We start from the raw sequence: 22,602 nt of genomic DNA, 5'->3' as shown, positions 1-22,602 counted from the left end.
AAAAAAAAAATTGTTTGTTGAAAAATTCTTGTCCAGTTATAAAATAAAAATAAAATAATGCAACCTTTTTGGATACGGCCTACTGCCAAAAACAGCTGAAATTTAAAAGCTGTATTTCAGCATGAAAATAGCCATGGTTGAGAAGTAGTTCATTGCATTGTTCCAAAGGAAAATGATTTTGATTGGCCATGTTATGAGGCTCTAAAAATTACGTACAGAGCATGTGAAATCCTCTTTTCTTATTGGTTAAGTTTATTAAACTCCTGTCCTGCATTGAGAATCAAGTTAGGCAGGTCCCCATTTCAATGGGAGTTCTCTGTGGCTCTCAGTACAGAGCTGCAGTATTGGTAAACATTCACAAATCATATGTCAATCCCTCCAAATCATGAGACTTAAAAAAAAAAATCATAAATTGTGGGGTCTTCTATTTTTCTCCTTGATTTTTAAGCCTTTAGGGTTCATATATTCAGTTTTTTCTCTGCATCCATGATGGACAGAAACATTATTTTTAAATTAAATCTTGTAGTTTCATGTAATTACATGACTCTGTGTGCTAGGAGTTTAAGAAAAACGCCAAATACTGTGAGATTTGCAGAACATTTGCAAGAGTTAGCATTGACAAGATCAGGGCCCAAGTGATCACCTAGAACTGAACTGCACTTGCTTGAATAGCTCGGTTCAACAACAAACAAATAAGTTCCTTAGGTCCTGGTCCAGCAAAGCACTTAAGCAAGTCCTGTTGAAGTAACTAGGACCACTCACATGCTTAAATGCAGGATCTTTGCTCACAGGGTGAGTCCAGGCTGGACTGGTTGTACTCTGAACATTATGGGAAACCCAAGATCTGATAAATAGGATCCTTCTCTAGTACCAGCAGCAGAACCCCCTGTGGTTAGGCTAGGAGCTTAAGTTGTTTGTCAACCTCCTTCCATTATTTAGTGAAGGCCTCACCATTTCTGCCCTATAAGATGGTAATGTATACTCCCATTTTCCAGATGGGGTAGTTAAGGCACAGAGTGATTAAATGACTTATCTAAGGTCACATAGGAAGTTTGTGGCAGAACTGGGATCAGATCCGTGAATTCTGTTGTAGACCAGGGGTCAGCCACCTTTCAGAAGTGCTGTGCCGAGTCTTCATTTATTCACTCTAATTTGAGGTTTTGCTTGCCAGTAATACATTTTAACATTTTTAGAAGGTCTCTTTCTATAAGTCTATAGTATATAACTAAACTATTTGTTGTATGTAAAGTAAATAAGGTTTTTAAAATGTTTAAGAAGCTTCATCTAAAATTAAATTAAAATGCAGAGCCCCTTGGACTGGTGGCCAGGACCTAGGCAGTGTGAGTGCTGCTGAAAATCAGCTCGCTTGCCGCCTTTGGCACCCATGCCATAGGTTGCCTACCCCTGTTGTAGACCCATATCTTGTCAACTGAATTACAGTCCCTTTTAAACAAATTGCTCCAGATATCAGGCTATTCATGCCTACCCTTTTAAACAGCACTTTGAGAATTATAGATGGCAACAATTCCATATGGGAGCAAAGTGTGTTTTTACTTTATCTGAAAAATATGACTATTAAGATTCAGGGGTTGTGTAAATAGGAGCCCCTTTTGTCTAGTTAGGTATTGACCTCAGATTGAAAAGACTTGAGTTCTTGTACTTGCCCTGATGTTTACTTGGTACATCACTTAACCACTCTGTTTCATATACCTCGTCTGGAAAATAGGACTATTTGCCCAGACTTCCCATTACAAAGAGATGAGAGCTGAAGATGTAAAAGCATAATTTTCCTTTGCGTATATTGTTGTTGACCACATTTTACAGGAGTAACTTGGGCACAAAGAGATTGAGTGACTGTCTACAAGGCATTGCGGGGACAGTGGCAAAGTATGTTATAACCAACAGGAAATGTTCAGCATCCCACAGCTCCCATTTAGGGCACCTAAATAAGTGGTCAGATTTTCAAGAGTTGAGCTATGTTGCTCTCAATGAGAGCTGCTGCCTGCTAGGCACTTGTGAAAATCTGGTCCTGTTTATGTACATAATTAATTTTAACTTTGCAGTGAACTGATTTTTCCCAAGAATATTTCCATACTGCTCTGGAAAGCTTTCCAAAGTGTTTTTAGGAAGCCCTTTCTTCTTCTGCTGCTGTAGTACAAATATATAATAGTGAAGAGCATCATGGGCTAGTATAGGTGCTTAAAATGTTATTGCAAAATTAGGCCTCAGTCGTGCAATCAAATCAGCACAGATGAACTGCATCCACTTCAGTGGAATTCTTTGCAGGTGCTGAGATATACCTTTGCATATCCAAATGCAAGGTAAGGACTTTTACTTTTTAAAAGTATGTCCATGTTGACTGCATCATAAAAACATTTCACTGTAAATATATTATTGCTGTTTAATACAGTTAAATGGGGGGGATTTTTGAAGAGGGTAGATCGGGCATAGCCAGCTTTTACACCACTTTCTTCCCCAGTCCCTGTCAGAGTGCATTGGGGGTGAAGAGGAATATGGTAAGGGGAAGGAGAAATTTGGCTAGACCACGATGTGGTCTGGCTATTCCAGCTAGTGAGCTGTTCCCAGCTGGCACAGCTCAGAGAGCTGTGTTTGCGGCCTGGCTGGGTGGAGATTTAGTGTAGCTATACACAGCAAAGAATCTGGGCCTAAAAGTGTACTTTGTTGAGAAACATCTTGTCAGACACAGCAATAAGTAGGGTTGTCAACCCTCCCAATTTGGCTGGGAGTCTCCTGGAGTCAGGCTCGATCTCTTGGAGGCAACTGAAGCCAATCTGGGAGATTTTAGGCTGATAAAGTCTGGTGGCACAGTGGGGCTAAGGCAGGCTCCCTACCTGCCCTGGCTCCGTGCTGCTCCCGGAAGCAGCTGGCGTGTCCAGCAGCGGCATCTAGGTGGAGATGTAGCTGGGAGTCGCTGCACGTTGCTTCTGCCCCAGGTGCTGACTCCGCAGCTCCCATTGGCCAGGAATGGGAACCGCAGCCAGTGGGAGCTGTAAGGGCAGTGCCTGTAGGCAGTGACAGCGTGCATAGCCGCCTGGCCACTCCTGAGCCTAGGAGCCGCTGCTGGACATGCCGCCTCTTCCAGGAGCCACTTGAGGTAAGCGCTGCTCGGCCAGAGCCTGCACCCCAAACCCACTCCCAAACACCAACTCTCTCTCTGCCCCATCCCTGAGCCCCCTCCTGTACCCAAACACCCTCTCAGAGCCCGTACCACCTCCCACACCTCTGCCCCAGGCTCAGCCTGCACACCCTCCCACACGCCAAACCCCTCAGCCCCAGCCCAGAGCCCACACCCCGTTCTGCACCCTGACCCTCTGTAGCAGCCTGGTGAAAGTGATTGAGGGTGGGGGAGAGCAAGCGATGGAGGAAGGGGGGCTGGAGTGAGCAGGGACGGGGCCTCTGAGAAAGGCCTTGGGGAGGGGGCAGGGCACGAGTGTTTGGGTTTGTGCAATTAGATAGTTGGCAACCCTAGCAATAAATTATTAGTCGGAGCTGTATTTGTCTCCAAAGGAAAAACATGAGAATAAGTGGCTTAGAGAGAAGAGAATTCCTATAAAAATCTGTCAAACATACTGGACTGCTGGGACAAGGACATTAATATAAACATACAACAAAGAAATATTTTAAGATACAGACATGTATATAAGGTTTTGTGTGTGGAAGGGGAAGTATGGTATACTGTATTGAAAATTAGTCTGTGATCATTTAATTAAAGGCCATTGTAATACATAAAATGTGCACGTTCATCCTTAACTTTCTTCTTTCCTGACTTTTGAGTACTTACTTGAAACCTGAATGTTCTTTTATTGTAGTTTTTTAATTAAATGAAATGTGGTGTTTTAGAACAGAAGAACATAAGAACAGCCGTACCGGGTCAGACCAAAGGTCCATCTAGCCCAGTATCTGTCTACCAACAATGGTCAATGCTAGGTGCCCCAGAGGGAGTGAAGCTAACAGGCAATGATCAAGTGATCTCTCTCCTGCCATCTATCTCCATCCTCTGATGAACAGAGGCTAGGGACACCATTCCTTACCCATCCTGGCTAATAGCCATTTATGGACTTAGCCACCATGAATTTATCCAGTTCCCTTTTAAACATTGTTATAGTCCCAGCCTTCACAAGCTCCTCAGGTAAGGAGTTCCACAAGTTGACCGTGTGCTGTGTGAAGAAGAACTGCCTTTTATTTGTTTTAAACCTGCTGCCTATTAATTTCAATTGGTGACCCCTAGTTCTTGTATTATGGGAATAAGTAAATAACTTTTCCTTATCCACTTTTTCTACATCATTCATGATTTTATATACCTCTATCATATCCCCCCTTAGTCTCCTCTTTTCCAAGCTGAAGAGGCCTAGCCTCTTTAAAAGGCCTAGCCTTTTAAATAACGTAAGTTGCTGCTGAAACAATGAGTGCTATTTAAATCTCTCTCTCTGTAACAAATACAAAGCTACGTTTTCTCAGGCTGCCAACTATATTTACAACTAAATATTAATTTCTTTATAACACTTCTGGATATAATAGACTTCCATGAATGCTCTTGTGAAGAGGTTACAAAATATGCTCTATGTATTTCATAACATGTGAGGTTCACCTAAGCCGAATCTCCAGCTGGTTTTAAAAACATGACTGTGAAAATAAAAAAATTGTAAAGCAGAGAGTAGCTGAGCTAAGCAAGACATGCAGAGGGCTGAGTCCCACATCTTAATAGGCGCTAAGGGACACAAACAAGTTGAACATCTTCGCTACTGTGATAAAGTATATAAACTTCACTCATTCTAAAAAGGTAACTGTAAGACTTAACCATGCAGTACAAATTGTCATTTGTAATTAATCTCTATTGTGTACAAAACTGTCTCTTCTAGGAATGCTAGGGACAAATGGAAGCTTTCTCAAGTCACAAAAGGATTCCCACCCTATAGTGGAGGTGGATGAAGAAGCTCACACAGGAAAAATGCAGCTCCAAAGAAGTGATGGTGTTTCTGTATCCTTAAGTAGAGACAGCCTGGAACCTGATGGTAAGAGGAACCATTTAATCAGATTATTAGCAAATTGTTGGCCAAGTTATTATGAATGAAGAATATATTTTTCTAAAAATAAACACACTAAGTGGTGAGAATTGGTGAAACTGTTACCTTAAAACATTGTTCTCGGCCTGATCCTGCAACTGACTCTGCACAGGGGTCTATCCACATAGAATCAGTTGTAGGATCCTGTACACTATTTAGTATTTCTTTAATACCATTAGCACTGTATGTGGCTGTCTTTTGTTATAAATAAACTTCTATGATTATTCCATGTACTGAGATTGTATTATTGTAATTAGATTGCGATATGTTTTTAAACTTAGATTCAGTTGTGGCTTCTGGACCCAATCAAAGTATTTTGGGAGCTGGATTGGATACTTTGGAAGAACAAGAAGAAAAAGAGCGATTCTTTGCTAAACTTGAAAAAGGAGGTTCATATACCATTGATTATTCAAGATTAAACAAAGAGCTGGACTCAAATGATTCTGTATTACTAGCAGCATTTGCCTGGTAATGTGTGTGTGGGGACCCTATGCTGAAATTACTGCATTACTTTTAATAAATATATGTATATTATAATGGTACTTAGAAGCCCAAATCACAGTCAAGGCATCATTGTACTAAGTACTGTATGAATATACAAAACGATGTGGTCATTACTTGGAGGGTGTGATTCCCAGCTCAAGGAGACATATGGTAGCTGCGATCAAGCTAGCATGCTAAAAAGTGTGATCATGGCCGCATGACTGGTGGGTGGGGCTAGTCATCCAACTACATGCTATGGTCTCAGACGTGTATATAATCAGGATGTTGCCCTCCTGCCAGTCATGCTGCTGCCATCATGCTCTACTTTTAGTGTCCTACTCCGATAAGAGCCAGAATGGGTATGTCTCCTCAAGCTGGGAATTGCACACTCAGCTCAAAGTGCAAACGTACCCCAAAAACCTAGGGCAGGACACACATGAGATTAGCAAAAGGAGAGAATGAGGAGAGGGAGGATGAGAGTCATAGTGATAGTTACACAGACCTGTACACAACTTGATAGTTACAAGTTATTTAATTTTTTTCTTAACTATAACATGTAAATAAAGATATTGTTAATCCATACTAACCTTCCACTTAGGCATTTTCTTTTGACATATTCCTATAGAAATCACATTAGAAGTGAGGCTTGGGGAGGATTTAAAGTAGTGACTTCATAGACTAGATCTGGGAGGTCATTCCATGTGTAAGAGGCAGTGTGAAAGCTGTGGGAGAAGTAGAGAAATGGGCAGTCAAGGCTGGCATAATTGGGTTTGCTTAGAGATTGAAGAAGAAACTTCTTAAGATATAAGAGCAGATAAGGAAGGAGAGGGAGAGTTCTGAAAAGCTTTAAAAGTGCGGACAACAACCTTGACTTTGGAGGGAGCCAAGAGAGGAACTCAAAGGGTGGAATATGGCAGTCAGAACAAGAAGCAAAAATGATGATGGGCACGTTTGTTTTGAGGACTATGTGGGTGTGGAGGAGGCAGTTGCAGTAAACAAGAGGGAAGAGGCTTGAGAGTGAGAGTTCTAGCTGTGTGGACAGCTGTAACAACACTTATACAAGTAGAATGTAAAATAGAATATCAATGATTAGTTCAAAAGTGTGCACATATTATTACAATTACTAGTATGAGGCAGGAAGAACAGGTTAAAAAAAATCTAAACTGGTGTTCATAAATGACAAGGGACATTCTTGCTTTCTTTCCCTCCCCCAGCAATGAGCAAAATGTAGAACAAGTGGAAGATGAATCTAAACGTGAAGAGAAATGTGGTAAGTCTTCACACGTAATACACATACATTTTCTTGCTTAATTTGTGGAGTGTCTTCTTTTTGGCATTATTTTATACTCAACAGTGTAAACTAAGAATAGAGAAAATTTTACAAAACTGCTGAATAATTAACAAAAGGTGAAGTCCCTGCGCTAGTGTTAATTATAGAAGCTACTGAAGTCATCAGAAAAATGCATGTTGGAATATCTGAGCAGGATCTCCGCATTTCCAATGGATCATGCTTTGAAGACCTGGAAAGGAAAAAATACAATTTAAAACTTTTGTTTGTCCCCTACTCCACATTTCTTTGAGAAGGTGAGCCAGAAAATTTGAGGCTGCTCTCCTTTTGCAAATTCCAAATACAGGAACTCCTCACTTAAAGTCGTCTTGGTTAACGTTTTGATGTTAAGTTACTGATCAATTAGGGAACATGCTCGTTTAAAGTTGTGAAATGCTCCCTTCTAACCTTGTTTGGCAGCCGTCTGTTTTGTCTACTGCTTGCAGGAAGAGCAACCTGTTGCAGCTAGCTGGTGGGTGGTTGGAACCAGGGTGGACCAGCAGCCCCCCTATCAGCTCCCCACTCCCCTAAGTTCCCTGTGCAGCAGCTGTCCCTCTCCCCACTGCCATGGGCTGCTCCTGCCCTCTGCCTTGGAGCTGCTCCCAGAGATTCCTGCTTGCTGTACGGGGGGAGGAGGGAAGAGGGAGGGCTAATGTCAGGGTGTCTCCCCCGCCCCCCAGCTCTTGCACCCTGCTTACCCCATCTTCCATAGAGCAGAGGGGACACATGACAGACGGAGGGAGCTTCTAGGCAGTAGCTTCGGATCTCAGCAAGCTGATTTAATTAACAAGACAGTGTACTTAAGCCTGGAGTCAGCTACTTAAAGGGGCAATGTGCATTTTTTCTCTCATACGCAGGGTGTATGTTTTTGTCTGCCCTCCCTTTTTTCCTGCTGTCTTGTAGAGTGTTGTGAGAATTAACCCTTGAGGGCTCAGTCAATTGCTAGTTCATTTAGCAGTAAGGCATTCCCTGTGAAATATCCCAGCCTCTGACTCCTCCACCTCAACCAAGCTTCAGAATCATCACTGTGTACCAGTATTAAATTGTTTGTTTAAAACTTATACTCTGTGTGTGTGTGTGTGTAATACACACACACACACACACACACACACACTTTTGCCTGGTGAAAAAAATTTCCCTGGGACCTAACCCCTTCATTTACATTAATTCTTATGGGGAAATTGGATTCGCTTAACATTGTTTTGCTTAAAGTCGCATTTTTCAGGAACGTAACTACAACGTTAACTTGAGTTACTGTAGACAAGATAGTATAGCAGCATCATTGAAAGGTAGAGTAGTGGGAGTATTAGGGGAACCAGGTGATCTTTCATCTGCTTTCTTCCACATCAATATTCATCCCAATGGGTACAACCTGTTTTTATTTGAATGTCAAGGTGATTTCCTTATTATATGTACTAATAAGGACTTGGAATCTGCCTTTTTATAACTTTACAGTTCTTCTGTAAGTTGATTCCCAGATCTGCCTCCTCAGGTGATCAGAACCTCCCAGGTAGCTTCATTTCCAGGCAACATCTTCCCTGACAAACCATAGCAATTACACTATGTACTCATTTTAATTTGGAGGGACTATACATGACTTATTCTTCATGCTAATTTTTGTTACAAAATAAGTCCTGTGAGCAACACAATGTTTGTTAGCAAAGCATTTTCCTGACACTCCCTATATCCTTAAAAAAATCATCTTTATTCCCTGCTTAATTATACTTCAGGCAATTATAGTGAAGATTTTGAAGATGAGACTGAATCTAATTATCCTTCTAAAAATGAAGATAACGAAGTTGAGCAAACTGTCAGATCAGATGCTGATTTAAGTATTCAAGGACAGGTATAATTTTTAAAATATTGAATTTTGTGGTGTCAGACATTTGCTGCCATGCTTATCTGCTTTAAAAATGTTCATAATTCTGACAAAGACTAAACTGCTAGTTTTTAAACGCTTCTTAAAAATCTATCATTTTAAACTAATTGAGCTTTTAAACTACTTGTTTGAGTTTATAGAGATCTACAAGTACACAAATATACATGTAAAAACACAAGTAGCTATAGTTTTTTAAATGTACTTGCATTACATACAAGGAAGAATAGAGGCATTTGGTGTGATATTTTTCCATGAAGAATGTACTCTTCCTGGTGGTTTGATCTTGATGATCAGAATCAACCCTTGACATATCTGCGGTACATGCTTATTTGCATTTTGAGTCAACGATCACAGATGGTAAGTGCAGTACTTAAAAGCACTGCACAGAACTTCAGAATGACAGGTAGCTTTTCTCTTTATTTTGTAGAGAGGCCTGGGGTAGGGGCAAAAAATCTATTCAGCTCTTCAGGAAAAGAAAAGCCCGTGACCCATAGAACTTTCGAATGAAAAGGGGAATCAAACTTTTGCTTTCCACCCCTTCTCCCAAGTAGTGCATATACCTGTTGGCTAGTGACCTGCTGAATGACTTATGAAGGGATGGCCGGACTATCTGTATCATCAATCATGAACCCAATGGATCTAGCCACCTGGAATTCTGTCACTGTAGGGGAATGCCGAAGTGTCATGGAGAAGGTGCAGTAGCTCTATACCTGTTCCCAGCTGCCTTTGGCATAGAAGGCATGACCGGAGTGACTGTATGTTCTGGCTTTTTGTGACTGCTACAACGACTTTTTTGGCATCGCTTGGCAGAGGTTAGAGCAATTCTGAGGCTGCTCTAATTTTCACTAGGTATGAAACTATCCCAGGATCACCCTCAAAATGCAGGGGCCAAAAACATGGTATAAAGTCACCTTTTCCTACCCTTTGGGTCCAAGAATTGGACCCAGTGTGCTTTATGTAAGCAAAACAATGAGACCAAGAGGTAAGCCTTCAATGCAAAATTTAGACAATAAGTCTTTTGTAAGGATATTTTGTGTGGTATCCATGTATTGTACTACATCTATAGAAAATGAGATAAATGTATTTTCAGATACTTCTAGTCCCTTAAGACTGAATAACAAAACACTAGTGCATAAAATGATTCTTATTTCTGAGCAAAGTTCTTTTCTTTTAAAAATTCAGTGCAGCATAGTAGAGGTCAACTTTATTTAGTAGGGCGAACCATGTATTTGATTATAGCTTATCTGCGTTACATTCTGTTGTCTAGAACAGCTCTCATTCGTCTCCAGTTGATGACCTTCACATTTTTGTAGCTTGTTTAAAAAAAAAAAAAAAAAAAGTATTCGTTGAACTGCTAGTCCTAATAAATGCAAAACCACAAACAAACAGCACCTCTGCCCATGTTCATACCACTTCAAACTTGAAGGCAAAGCAATTGGCATTCATTTTGTATTTCCTGTAACAAGAACACTAACTTGGTGTTTTCTGAGTTTCTTGTATTGTAATTTGCAGTAACAATGTTTTGCTAATGTACTTTTTAGCATCTAGTTCCATCTCACCCCAAAGCGAGAAGCAGAGTAAAAGAATGGGGAAGATGTATGGTTCCAGTTCATCTATTGGTATCATAACTACATAGTGCTCCAAGCAGTTGCATAACTTAAACTCATACTGTAAATATTGAACTTTACATGAACTAAAGCAAACTTTTTTAATCTCTTTAAATATAAACTTACTTAGTTTTTTCAAAATCACAAAGTAACTGTCCTTCACTGTTTCAATTGTTTTAGGATGAAAAGACTGGCATGCTGGCTAAAGGTAAAAATTTAAACTTGCAGTAGCATGAAAATATCTGTAAAATATATAGCAAGTAAATCTGTTTTATTTCTGTATGTAAATTTATTGCTCCCTAATCATGGACTGAAGTGTTTACGAATGATCCATATATCTTAATTTTTAAATAGACCTCAACACAATCTCTAATTTTGCACCAAAAATTCAATATCCATATTTTCACACCTGCAAGCTTAGGGCCAGATCCTGCAGTGAGCTCCATGCAGGCACTGCAGTCCTCGCAAGTGGAGCTCATAGAACTGGGGTCTTAGTAGCCATGTTTTGGAATCCTGCCCAAAGTGCTGAAATGTAGAAGGTGATCCAGTGAATATAGTGTACTTAGATTTTCAGAAGGCCTTTGACAGGGTCCTTCACCAAAGGTTTTAAGCAAAGTAAACTGTCATGGGTTAAGAGTGAGGGTCCTCTCATGGATTGGTACCTGGTTAAAAGATAGGAAACAAAGGGTAGGAATAAATGGTTAGTTTTCAGAGTGGAGAATAGTGGTGTCCTCCAGAGGTCTGTACTGGGACCAGTCCTATTCAACATAAATCATCTGGAAAAAGGGGTAAAATAGTGAGGTGGCAACATGTGCAGGTGATATAAAACTACTCAAGATAGTTAAGTCCCCGTTATTCACGTAGCTGAAGTTGCGTATCTAAGATCGATTTTCCTCCCCTAGTCTGGACGAGGCCTTGGAGTCGTGGATAGTTCTCTGAAAACATTCACTCAATGTGCTGTGGCAGTCAAAAAAATTTAAGACTGTTGTGAATCATTAAGAAAGAGATAGATAAGACAGCAAATATCATATTGTCTCTATATAAATCCATGGTACACCCACATCTGGAATACTGCGTTCAGATGTGGTTGCCCCATATAAAAAAAAGATATATTGGATTTGGAAAAGATTCAGAAAAGGGCAACAAAATTATTAGTGGTATGGAATGACTGCCAAATGAGGAGAGATTAATAAAACGGGGACTTTTCAGCTTGGAAAAGAGATGACTAAGATGAGGATATGATAGAGGTCTATAAAATCATGACTGATGTGGAGAATGTAAATAAGTGTTATTTACTCCTCATAACATAAGAACTAGGGGGTCACCAAATGATATTAATAGGCAACAGGTTTAAAAAAAACAAAAGGAAGTATTTTTTTCACACAAGGCACAGTCAACTTGTAGAGCACCTTGCCAGAGAATGTTATGAAGGCCGAGACTATAACGAGATTCAAAAAAGAACTAGATAAGTTCATGGAGGATAGATCCATCAGTGGCTATTAGCCAGGATGGGCAGGAGTGGTGTCCCTAGCCTTTGTTTGCCAGAAGCTTGGAATGGATGATGGGATGGATCACTTGATGACTATCTGTTCTGTTCATTCCCTCTGGGGCACCTGGCATTGTCCACTGGTGGAAGACAGGATACGGGGCTAGATGGACCTTTAGTCTGACCCAGTATGGACATTCTTATGTTCTAAAAACAGGACTTGATTATGGAAGCCCAGCTTCCTTCTCCAAGCCCAGCTGATACTTGACAGGGTGGGAGCAATTGAGCATCTTTGAACCTAAAGTTAGGGACCAAAGCAGAAAAGATACCAACTTAAACTGCCTCTCTCCTCCTGATTGTAATCCCTTGATAGTTTGAAATAATATTTTTGGCCCTGTGCTGAAAGATTGGACACCAGTGTTTTACATGCTTTTTGTGATCTACCTGTTGAAAGCCAAAGCCACCAATCCAACAAACTTGGGTTGAGTTTTTTCATAACCAGCTAGGGATCCAGCCTTATTCATTTCAGTGGGAGTTATAACTAAATTCCCTAGTTGTCTTGGAAAATCTTAATCTTGTTGTCTAGCACTCTGACCTACAGTCATAACATACCACTTCTGGAGAAAAGGATATTTTATTACTGGTCACTTCTACAATGGTCTCCTTCACCAGAGTGAAGAAGAAAATCTGTAGCTTGTTTACCCAGCTGTCTGGGAGTGAAGTGATCATGAGGTGCACAAGAAGTCTTTCAGAAATTAACAGAATGTTTTTCCTATTCTCACGTGTTTCCTCCTTCCAAAAAGGGGGGTTTAAATAATTCAGAAATTGCTAAATGGGTTTTATTTTGGCAATTAAAAAAAAGTGCTGATTTTTGGAGAGTCCTTTAGAGTAATGTTATACTGAGGCAAGATTTGGTGTGTCTACAAAACATGTGGGGAGTCTAACAAATGAACTGTCTTTAGCCATAAGTGCAGAGGAATGTTGTTGTTAGGGCCACACTGTCAAGGTTGCTAAGCTGTTACAGCTGCTCGGTGCGTCTGTTCTTGGAGCTTCGGTGTTACCAGCACAAGCAGAAAGCTCAGCCTGCTAATTCAGCAGACCTCAATGTTACTCATAGAGAAAGACCACAGGCACGGTTCAGTGACCAAGACACTCAGCCAGGTTTATTATCCTCTAGGCACAGTCCTAACGACTCACACAACTTGCACAAGTACATTAACGCATGAGTGCCCTGTGGCAAGGAGTGGCTCAGACAGCAGCGGGAATTTCTTTGTTCCCTTGGCCACACAAAGGATTAAGGCGAGGTGCCCCAACATTTATAGACTGAGACAAACAACTGGGATAAACAATTTATGTACTACCTTACTTGTTTCATTACATCAGTTTGTTACCTCCCCTTGTACCTTGCTCCTGATGTCTCGGACAAAACACCCCTATTCGTTACTCTGTCACACTATTTTATCTTGTGCTAGGTTGGGGTGTATTTGTATTAACTTCTTGGTATACATTTACGTAGAGAACTCTGGGTGTTCTTGTACAATCCTCTCCGGTCAGGAATATGCTTACTTGGTTAGCCAGTTTCTGGTGTATTAGTTATTTTGCCAAGGCCAAGCCTACTGTGGTTCATAGCCTTTGAGTCACACTGTTAGCTATAAAAGCAGCAAAGAATCCTGTGGCACCTTATAGACTAACAGACGTTTTGGAGCATGAGCTTTTGTGGGTGAATACCCACTTCCTCAGATGCATGACATGCATCTGAGGAAGTGGGTATTCACCCACGAAAGCTCATGCTCCAAAACGTCTGTTAGTCTATAAGGTGCCACAGGATTCTTTGCTGCTTTTACAGATCCAGACTAACACGGCTACCCTCTGATACTGTTAGCTATGCCTAGGGCTCCAGCAGGACCTGCACCAGTAACAAAATACCTGCCGGTGAATTAACAAAATATTAACTACTCTAACAGTCTGTTTTATGTTCAAGTATGCTAATCCTGAATTTGAAGGGATAAATGGTAAAGGCCTGTTAGTAATAAAACCCAGTGAGGGCTTAACTCATGAGGGTTAACTAAAGGGGTTACTCATGTGACTATCTGTGCAGTGTAGTATAAGGGTATGTACAGTGAAGTCGCATCATAGGCACATTTAACGTACGTGATTTTAACTATGCGCACTTGGCAAAACTAAAAAGAGAAAAATAATTTAGATACTGTACCTGTAGTGCGAGCAGTTCCGCCCACCATTCCACTCAATGAGCATTTGACTATAGGCGATTTTCGCCTTTTCTGACTTCAGAGTCGCGTAAGATGCGACTCCCCTGTACACCCATTTGGCTACTCGCGTTGCTTGTCACAGCATGGTGGGGAAATAGCAATTGCTAAGCCAATACTTCCTCTTCCATGCAGGTGGGTAGGCAGGAATGTGGTGTGGATGGAGCCTTAGCTCCTCTTTTCTAGTGTGTCAGCCAGCACAACTAAGCTGGTTTGGAGCAGAGTGGGCAGGGAAGCTGCACTGGGAAAAGAGCTGGAGCAGCTTGCTTCCCCCAAGGAGCAAGAGGGAAACAGAGACTGAAAAGGCCTGCTCTGCTGCTGGTGGAAGTGCAGTTACGACCTGTCCCATACACATGACGGATCGCAAGGTGCCAGTCTGTTCCTAACTGATTACAATTGTATTTTGCATCCACTGGGCCAGGATGGAGAAAGTTATAATATTACATCAGTGACAGTGTTCTCTAAAGTCCCAGGTTTATCTTTTTGTATCCTTTTAGTTGTGTTGCTTGATTCACAAGACTCCACCATGGAAAATCAAAAGGTCATTGAACAGCAAGATGCAGCAGTGACTGAACATCAGACACCTGAAGTCACTAAGAATGAAATAAATGGAACTGGTAAGGCTGCTTTGTCTTGTCTTGTGTTTGTGTGTGGTGTTTTTTTTTTGATTTAGACTCTTTTTTAGCTGGAGACTTGATCCAGAGGATTGGATAGAGGAAATAAAGAAATTCTGTGTTCCCTGTGCAAATCAAGCCCCTGGTTGGTAATCACCAAAATCTTGAGGAAGGAAATGTTTTTTTCTTTTCAGACTTAATTTTTTTTTTCATAAAGGCTTTTTCTAGACAACTGATACTTACGTTTTAAATATTTTCTTTTATTCTTTCTTGATCATTGCAAGCTGCTTTCTCAAACACACACACACTTTAGCAATTGAATTTCATTTAGAAGTCAGAAATAGACATTTACAGCAGCTAAAATTTTAATTGTACTCAAAACTGTCATGGAGGAGAGAAGTCAAAACAATGAGAAAATATATAACTCCATGAAGACTTGCAATACACTTATTTCATCATAGGCACATTGTATTTTATCACACAAAATATACTTCTCATTTTTGTGAGTTTTAGTAGTGAAAATATATATAAAAATAGAAACACCTATAATTGCAGAGAAAAGACTGTAGAGAAGAGCAAATATTGTTTAATAAACACTTTCCTAGTTAAAATGAAGTTTGCTGTTTTCAGCAATAGTTGCTCCCTGTAAATTTTGAAATTGTGAATCAAGAGAGGAAAAGTAGATTGTTGGATTTCTTTTCTTTTCTCATTACTTTGTCACAATGTTGTTACATTTATCTGTTAATAGATCATGCTAGTAACTGAAACTTATGCTTCCAATGTGTTGAGTTTACTAATTGTTTCTCTAATGAATTTCCAGTTCCCTGCATTTTGTGATTGTTAATTTCCAGCAGGTATTTCCTATGGACAAACTAACAGTGATATTGAAGCATTACAGCAGGCCTATTGTCATATTGATCAGTCTCTAGGAGACACAGATGAGCAAAGAATTAATCTTAGTGCGATGGAAAATGCAGAGTTCCCAGTCCAAGATGCTTCACAAAACAACGAAGACTATGCAAAAAACATCTCAACTACTGAATCAGGTAGATACTGCACATAGAAGGAGAGTTGTGATTTCCCATCTATTGCCTTTCCTTAGTTAACATTACTACATTATGGAAATGATACATTCAAACTCTATGGATAGAACTAGTACAGAGTGCAGCTATTTGCCATTTATTTTAGGTTAAAATAGCTGTGGTTTCTGGTAATGTGGACTGTATTGCTCATGCTCCACTAATCTTTAGTATATAATCTTAGTATAATTCCTTTCTTGTTCAAATTATGTAAAATCAGTGTGTGTTTTGGGTTATGTTCAAGTTACGCATGAGAAGTGTGTTCAAGTTACTTAAAGGAATTATTTCAAACAAAAGAGTTAAAACTTAAAGCATTTATGCATTTACTATTGACTCCAATATTCTCATCTGCATAAAACAAATCTCTTTTTTTAAAAATTGAAAAAACAAAACTGTAATATCACATAGACAAGTGAAATATATAAGCCTAGGGGTAAAATTTTTCAGAAGAGTCTGAGTCCCACTTTCAAGAGCATTTTAGGCTCGTAAGTAGAGGTAGCTGGGAAACCTAATTACAGTTCTGTGAAAACTTCAGTTTTTTTTCTCAATTTTTTAAAATTCTGACATGGGACAAAAAGTCATTCTTGCAGGATTTCAGTTCTGTGAAAATTCTGAACATTTCATTTTGGAAGCACCAAAACCTGATGTTTCTGAAACAAAATATGCTCCTGGGATACCCAGCTGCCTCTTTGGCAGGCTGCAGGGAAGCTGGGGACCCATGATGCCTTGGCAGTTGCAGACTGAAATTGACATGATTCTTATCAGATTCACTGCTGTTCATCACTGAATAACAGCTGTGAAACTGACCAGACCTTTTAACTTGACAAAAGTCTGGTCAGCTTCACTGCTGCTATTCACTGAAGGGCAATTATGGATCTAACAAAAATCATGTGAGTGTCAGCCTGTGGTTGCCAGCATCCCTGGCTTCATTGCAGCCCATATGGTGATCTGCTTGGACCTGAGAAGCCCTGGGTGTTTTCTAACATCCTTGGTGGGTTGAAGTTGGAACCCTGGGGGTGACAGCTCTGAGGCTCCTGGCTGAGCTAGGTCTTCCAGGGTTCTAGCTGCACTTCATCCTACCTGCAAGCCCCAACGCCTGAGAATCCAGGCACATGAGATGACAGGGAACCTTCCTGGGTTCTGTCAGAAGTTTGTCAAATTCAAACTGCTTCCTTGAAATATTTTGATTTCCATGTATCAGAAAATTATGACAAAAAATATTTTGTTGCAATTTTTCTGACCAGCTTTTCTCCTAAATGCCTAAGTCTGTCTTACTGAGTGGGACTTGAGTTTCTAAGTGCTTTCTGAAAATGGGACTTGAGCTCCTGAACCACTTAGGCACTTTTGAAATTTTGATTCTCAATCTTCTCCCTGAAATCTAACCAGGGAGTGGATCTTCAGTGTGAATCTCTACCCCCACAAGATGGGGGATCAGCCACATCAGTGGCACTCTCTTCTCTTCTGCTCAAACTCTTAGAGAGTGCTATACCAGATCATGATCTACAGTGGTAGAGAGTGGGTGACGACTACACAGTGATAGGAACGCGAAGGCAAGTTGCACATTCCCAGCAAGGATAATATAGTCTGATACAGTTATCTTTCTATTAAGCATCCTCCTTGCATCCAAAAGGCATCCAGGGCGAGCAGAGTTCTCCAGTAGCATTGTATTGCCAAGGAAGAGCTAGTAGGGGCCAGAGCTGATGCAGAGGTAAAGGATCTCCATGTGGATGTCCTCCTGCAGACCCCAGGGGATCTGTCTCGTTCTGGGACAGCTCTGATTACCTTACCCAACACAGGTTCAGACTTGAATGAGACAATATAGAGAAATCTACAGGAGCCAATCTTTGCAAAGACCTCCTTCCCCAACAGCTCTCTCCCATGGGTTTTACCACAGGAGGGTAGGAAGTGGCCTGCAAAGATTCATACTACATAAAGTTCTATTTTAAGAAAAGATTTTAATTTGTTTTGTACTTGTAACACCCTTTTTAAAGCTTAGAAACAAGATCTTGTCTACTCACATTTTCTATGTGACAAACATTAACAGGCTGAGTTCTGCTCTTAGTTACACCAAAGAATTGAGGAGAGTTATTCCTAATTTACACCATTTTCCGAGATGACCTAGAATGTCTTTTCCACCTCTATTTTCTGTCTGTGATTTCTTTTCACTACCTTAGAAGCACTGGAGATTTTGTAGAATTACACACTACTGTTTGTCAGAGTTCAGCTCAGTATCTCTTTTTTGTTTGCTTTTTAATAGGGTTCAGGTTTACAGCTTTCATTTATTACTGGTTTTATATTATCCTTATCAATGTGTTCAGTACAGCACTTAACATAGTTAATGACTTAAGTTAAAAATGCCAATAAATACTTTATGCAATATTCAAGCAGAATGATACCCATTTAGAATACCTGTGCCTAACTTAAAATATCTGAATAACACCTGAGAGATTGTATGTAGTTTCTTGGCAATGAGGGTGCTTGTAAAAACAAGACCAAAAAAAACCCCCCAAAACCCACCCACTCAAAATTAATGATTCTGACAGTTTTGTGTTAGAAGTTACTTTTACAGTTGAGACAAGTGGGGGTTTTTTTGGTTTTTTTTTGTTTTCTTTCTTCCACATCAGTGAATTATTTATATGGTAGATATCTTGGAATCTGTTTGCTGCCAAGTTAAATTAGTAAGGGGCATGTTTCAGAAAGATACGTGATATTATTGCCAAATACTCAGTTATAGCATTTGATACAAATATGTTTTCTAAATCTATCACCTACTCAGAATTGTAATATTTTTTTAAAAAATAACTACTTTATTACTATGTATTAAATATTATACTTAAAATTAATAATTTATTCCAATCCTTAGATTTGCTCACTGTAGAGGAATTGATGAAACCGATTAGAGCAGATTCATCTCATACAAGAGGCTTTGACCTGGAGCCTGTAAGGTATTTGTTTTAGAAAATGCATGTTTTAACATCTTAATACCCATAATTTATTTGTGAAAATCATCTTTCTGAATAACTAAGGTCACTTTTGAGCTAGGAATCTAGAATTTATTGCGCTAGATAATTTAGTACTAGTGTGTGTCGTTTGTGCTGATGTATAAAGTGAATATGTATTCTGAGTTGGTCTGGCCACTTTTGAAAATAAGATCTATTTCCAGTAGACTTACTCCATTAGTAAATACAGTTTAGAAGTATTGCAAGTAGCTATTTCAAAAATAAGTAGTCTTTTGACCTGGCAATGGAAATAACATTACATTTGGGTGTCAATTTTAGAAAAAAAAATTGTAAGCAAATTGCAAGTCTTGTTAAATGCACTTTTATTTTTCTTTAGTCCAGTAAAACTAACAGACAGCAGAGCAGCTGAATTTATGAGCCATTTGCCATTTAAAGAACACAAAAATGATGCAGTTCTGGAGAAGCAAAGTTTAGATTTTTTGTTTGAAAAACATAGTAAAGAAGAAGAGAGTGTTTTTCTCCAGGCAACTTCAAATGAAGGTAGTCATCAGAAAGGGACTGATAAAGACCAGATTGATAAAGAGCAGCTTAACCTTTTGAGACAAAAAATACTACAAGATTCTGCATTGTTGCATCAGGACAGCAAAATTAATAAGGTAAGCAATATTTCGCTCTCTTTTATCTGTTTTAAAAAATCATTTTAAATTACATACAGGTTTTTACTAACATATTTGCTAGAAATATTTTTAGAAGCTTAGAGTCTGCCCATAATTTGGGGATTCCCAAGAAAACATTGCGATCTGATGATTAGGGTCATGGCTCCGAAGCTGAATGCCAATTTCCAAGATGACCTAATAAGTCTTTTTCATCTCTACCCTGTTGTCCATTCCACCATTTTCAGATCCAGCAGAAATTTTATTCCTGTTTATTTAAGTATAACTCTTGTAACTGGCCTAGTATGGTGTTACTAGAATTATATTTAAATAAACGGGAATAAAACTGAAGTTACCTTCAGATTTTATTATAGTCTAATGTGGTTGTTACATACTATACTTATTCTACGCAGGCATGTCAGTCCAGCTCCTGGAGGAACATGGGATTGGATTCAGTGAATAATAAGCAAATAATGCACAAGAGCACTAGAAGTACAGCTCCTTTACATAAGAAGAAATCTCCCATTGGATCTCATATATTGGTTAGGAGTTCTGGATATGGTAAACCCACTTCACCCTTAAAACAACTTTCCACAACTAGTGAAAAGAGAGCATCAAAAGAAGCTCTCAAAAAGCCAGGTTTGAAAGCCAAATCACCTCCAGATAAAGCAAGGCAAAAAGGTAAACTGATAAAATTATGTGTATAAAACTATCTTAAATGAAGAGTTCAGAGGTTAATTTTTGTTTAATCCAGAGAGCTTTTGGTTTTGATGTTACACACACAAAATAATGTTAGATCAGGCCTGCACAACTCATAAAGTGGCGAGGGCCACATTACTCCAAAGAAAACAGCTGAGGGCCAAAACCTCCTTGCCCCGCAGAAATACCCCACCCCAGGGCCGCCCAGCCGTGCGGAAACAAACCCTCCTTCCCCAGCGCCGCCCCACCAAAACAGCTGTGGGCCAAAAAGGAAGGTTAGGGGTGGGGAGGTGATGCTTTATTTTAAATCAACTAGGGGCTCCCAGCTGAAGAGGTGGCTGGGAGTCCTCAGGGTCCAATTAAAGGGCTCGGAGCTCCGGCAGCCGGGGGAACCCGGCAGGGCTGGCTCTAGGTTTTTTTGGCTGCCCCAAGCAAAAAAAAAATTTGGCTTCCCTCTGTCCCAGCTCTGGACTCCCCCCGTACCTTCCTGCTGTCCCAGTCCTGAGCTCTTCCCCCACCCCCACACACACCCTGCTGCCCCAGCTCTGGGCTTCCCCCTTTCCTCCCCACCAGTGCCCTCCTCCACCCCACTGCTGCTCCAGCCCTGGGCTCCCCACCATCAGTACCCCCCGACACACCTCCTGCCGCCCCAGCCCTGGGTCACTGGTAACTCACTTCCAGGGCGGGTCATTCAGCAGGAATTTTGGATGTGCACAAAACACAGACAAGATTGGTTCCCATATGGTTACAGAGCTGCAGTAAATTGGAACAATTTTCAGCTTGTGTGATTGGAGGATATCTGGATGCATATTATAAGATTGTCCTCCATAAATGAGGAAAAGTTGAGCTGCCTTTATTATTCTTTTGTGTTTACTCTTTCTTTCTATGGGGAATTTGCCAATGCAATATCACTGTCTTCCTTTTAAACAAACAAAAAGGCAATGGCTGTTGAAAATAGCAATTCCAGTCCTAATAAGCATTTCTTGCTCAATTTTATCCTACTTTTTCTACAGCAAGTTACAGTGGATCAGTATGTTTGATTTGGGAGAAATGAAGTAACAGCTACCCAAACTGAGCTTGAGCACTCCTGAATTTTGAGGTGTTCAAATCTGGAAGGCGGGGGGGGGGGGCTTTGGGCTTCACGGGCGAGCATGGCAGCAACGTGTCTGGAGCTGCATGGAGCCAGACACACTGTTCTGAGTGGCATGGTAAGGGGGCTGGGGGTTGGAGAAAGGGTAGGGGGTTCCGGGGGGCAGTCAAGGGACAGGGAGCAGGGGGGGTTGGATGGGGCGGAGGTTCGGGGGGGCGCGTCAGGGGACAGGCAGCAGTTGGATAGGCATTTGAGTCCCAGGGGTTTATCAGGGGACAGGTAGGGGGTGGGGTCCATGGGGTAAGTTGGGAGGGGTCTCAGGAGAGGGTAGTTGGGGACAAGGAGAAGGGAGGCTTAGATATGGGCTGGAGTCCCAAGGGGCAGGGGTCAATCGAGGGACCAAGGAGCAGCGGCATTTAGATAGGAGGTGGGGTCCTGAGGGGCAGTTAGGGGCAGAGGTCCCGGGAAAGGGGGCAATCAGTGGCCGTGGGCAGGGATTCAAAGGGCTCTGGGCTGCAGGCAGCCGCGGGGAGCCCTGAGCCCTTTAAATCCCAGCCGCTGCCCTGCCGCCGGAGCCGCGGCCGGGAATTAAAGAGCTCTGGGGTGCCCGCAGTGTGGGGAGCCCTGAGCCCTTTAAATCCCAGCCGTGGCTGGGAATCTCTGCCGGCAGCCCAGAGCCCTTTGATTCCCAGCTGCAGCTGAGATTTAGAGGGCTCAGGGCTCTCCGCGGCTGCGGGCAACCCAGAGCCCTTTGATTGTCCGCCGTGGCCGGGATTCAAAGGGCTCTGGGCTGCCCACAGAGCTCCGTGTGTTGAGGATTTAGAATCCCCCCGCGGGCCGCACAGTGAGGCTCCGTGGGCCGCATGTTGTGCAGGCCTGTGTTAGATTTTATGTGATGTACTTTTTCCACTTCCTAAAGATGAAAGTCTTAAAGCAGTGTTAATTTTTCCTGAAAGAATAAATCAGTGTGAGATTCCCAGGATTCCTGCATGTTCCTAAGAGGTGGACCTAGCTATCATATTTTCAAATTGCAGTCAGATTGTATGACTGATGCATTTTGATATCACTGACTCATGGATATCATAGTCAGTCCAAAAGTGAAATTAAAAAAAAATGTAATCAGTTTATGCTTGAATAGGCCTACCAGAACTCGTTGTAAAATATGCTACAAAAGAAAGATTACATTTCTACATGTGGATTTCAAACCTTCCTTTACTGGGCTAGTCAAATCTTCTGTCGATTTTGACGACATGCAAGTTTTTATGGAAAGTGCCTGCTGTCCTCAAAAACCATTGTGTTTTAATTAAAAAAAACCACACCTTTATTATTAAAAAAAACAAATCACACACACACACATTTTCAATTTCCTTATGA

At 40.9% G+C, this 22,602-nt stretch overlaps 1 protein-coding gene across 9 annotated transcripts in view; it reads left to right on the top strand.

Moving 5' to 3' along the window:
- CEP162 (centrosomal protein 162) overlaps positions 1–22,602 on the top strand; it is a 97,274-nt gene that overhangs the window by 15,980 nt on the left and 58,692 nt on the right. For 7 of the 9 annotated variants that reach the window (XM_030555847.1, XM_030555849.1, XM_030555845.1 and 4 more), the window contains 10 exons: positions 4,881–5,033; positions 5,366–5,552; positions 6,782–6,837; positions 8,625–8,740; positions 10,561–10,588; positions 14,631–14,750; positions 15,599–15,793; positions 18,690–18,771; positions 19,163–19,442; positions 19,853–20,120. In XM_030555847.1, the coding sequence (XP_030411707.1) occupies positions 4,881–5,033; positions 5,366–5,552; positions 6,782–6,837; positions 8,625–8,740; positions 10,561–10,588; positions 14,631–14,750; positions 15,599–15,793; positions 18,690–18,771; positions 19,163–19,442; positions 19,853–20,120 (1,485 nt within the window). Of the gene's footprint in view, positions 1–4,880; positions 5,034–5,365; positions 5,553–6,781; positions 6,838–8,624; positions 8,741–9,645; positions 9,756–10,560; positions 10,589–14,630; positions 14,751–15,598; positions 15,794–18,689; positions 18,772–19,162; positions 19,443–19,852; positions 20,121–22,602 lie in introns of those variants that run through there. The other 2 variants (XM_030555846.1, XM_030555853.1) reach the window with 2 other exon arrangements.

This window comes from Gopherus evgoodei, chromosome 3 (assembly GCF_007399415.2).
Source record: "Gopherus evgoodei ecotype Sinaloan lineage chromosome 3, rGopEvg1_v1.p, whole genome shotgun sequence".
NCBI lineage: Eukaryota > Metazoa > Chordata > Testudines > Testudinidae > Gopherus > Gopherus evgoodei.
Note: the sequence above shows the minus strand (reverse complement) of the source record. Positions and strands in the feature narration are given on the sequence as shown.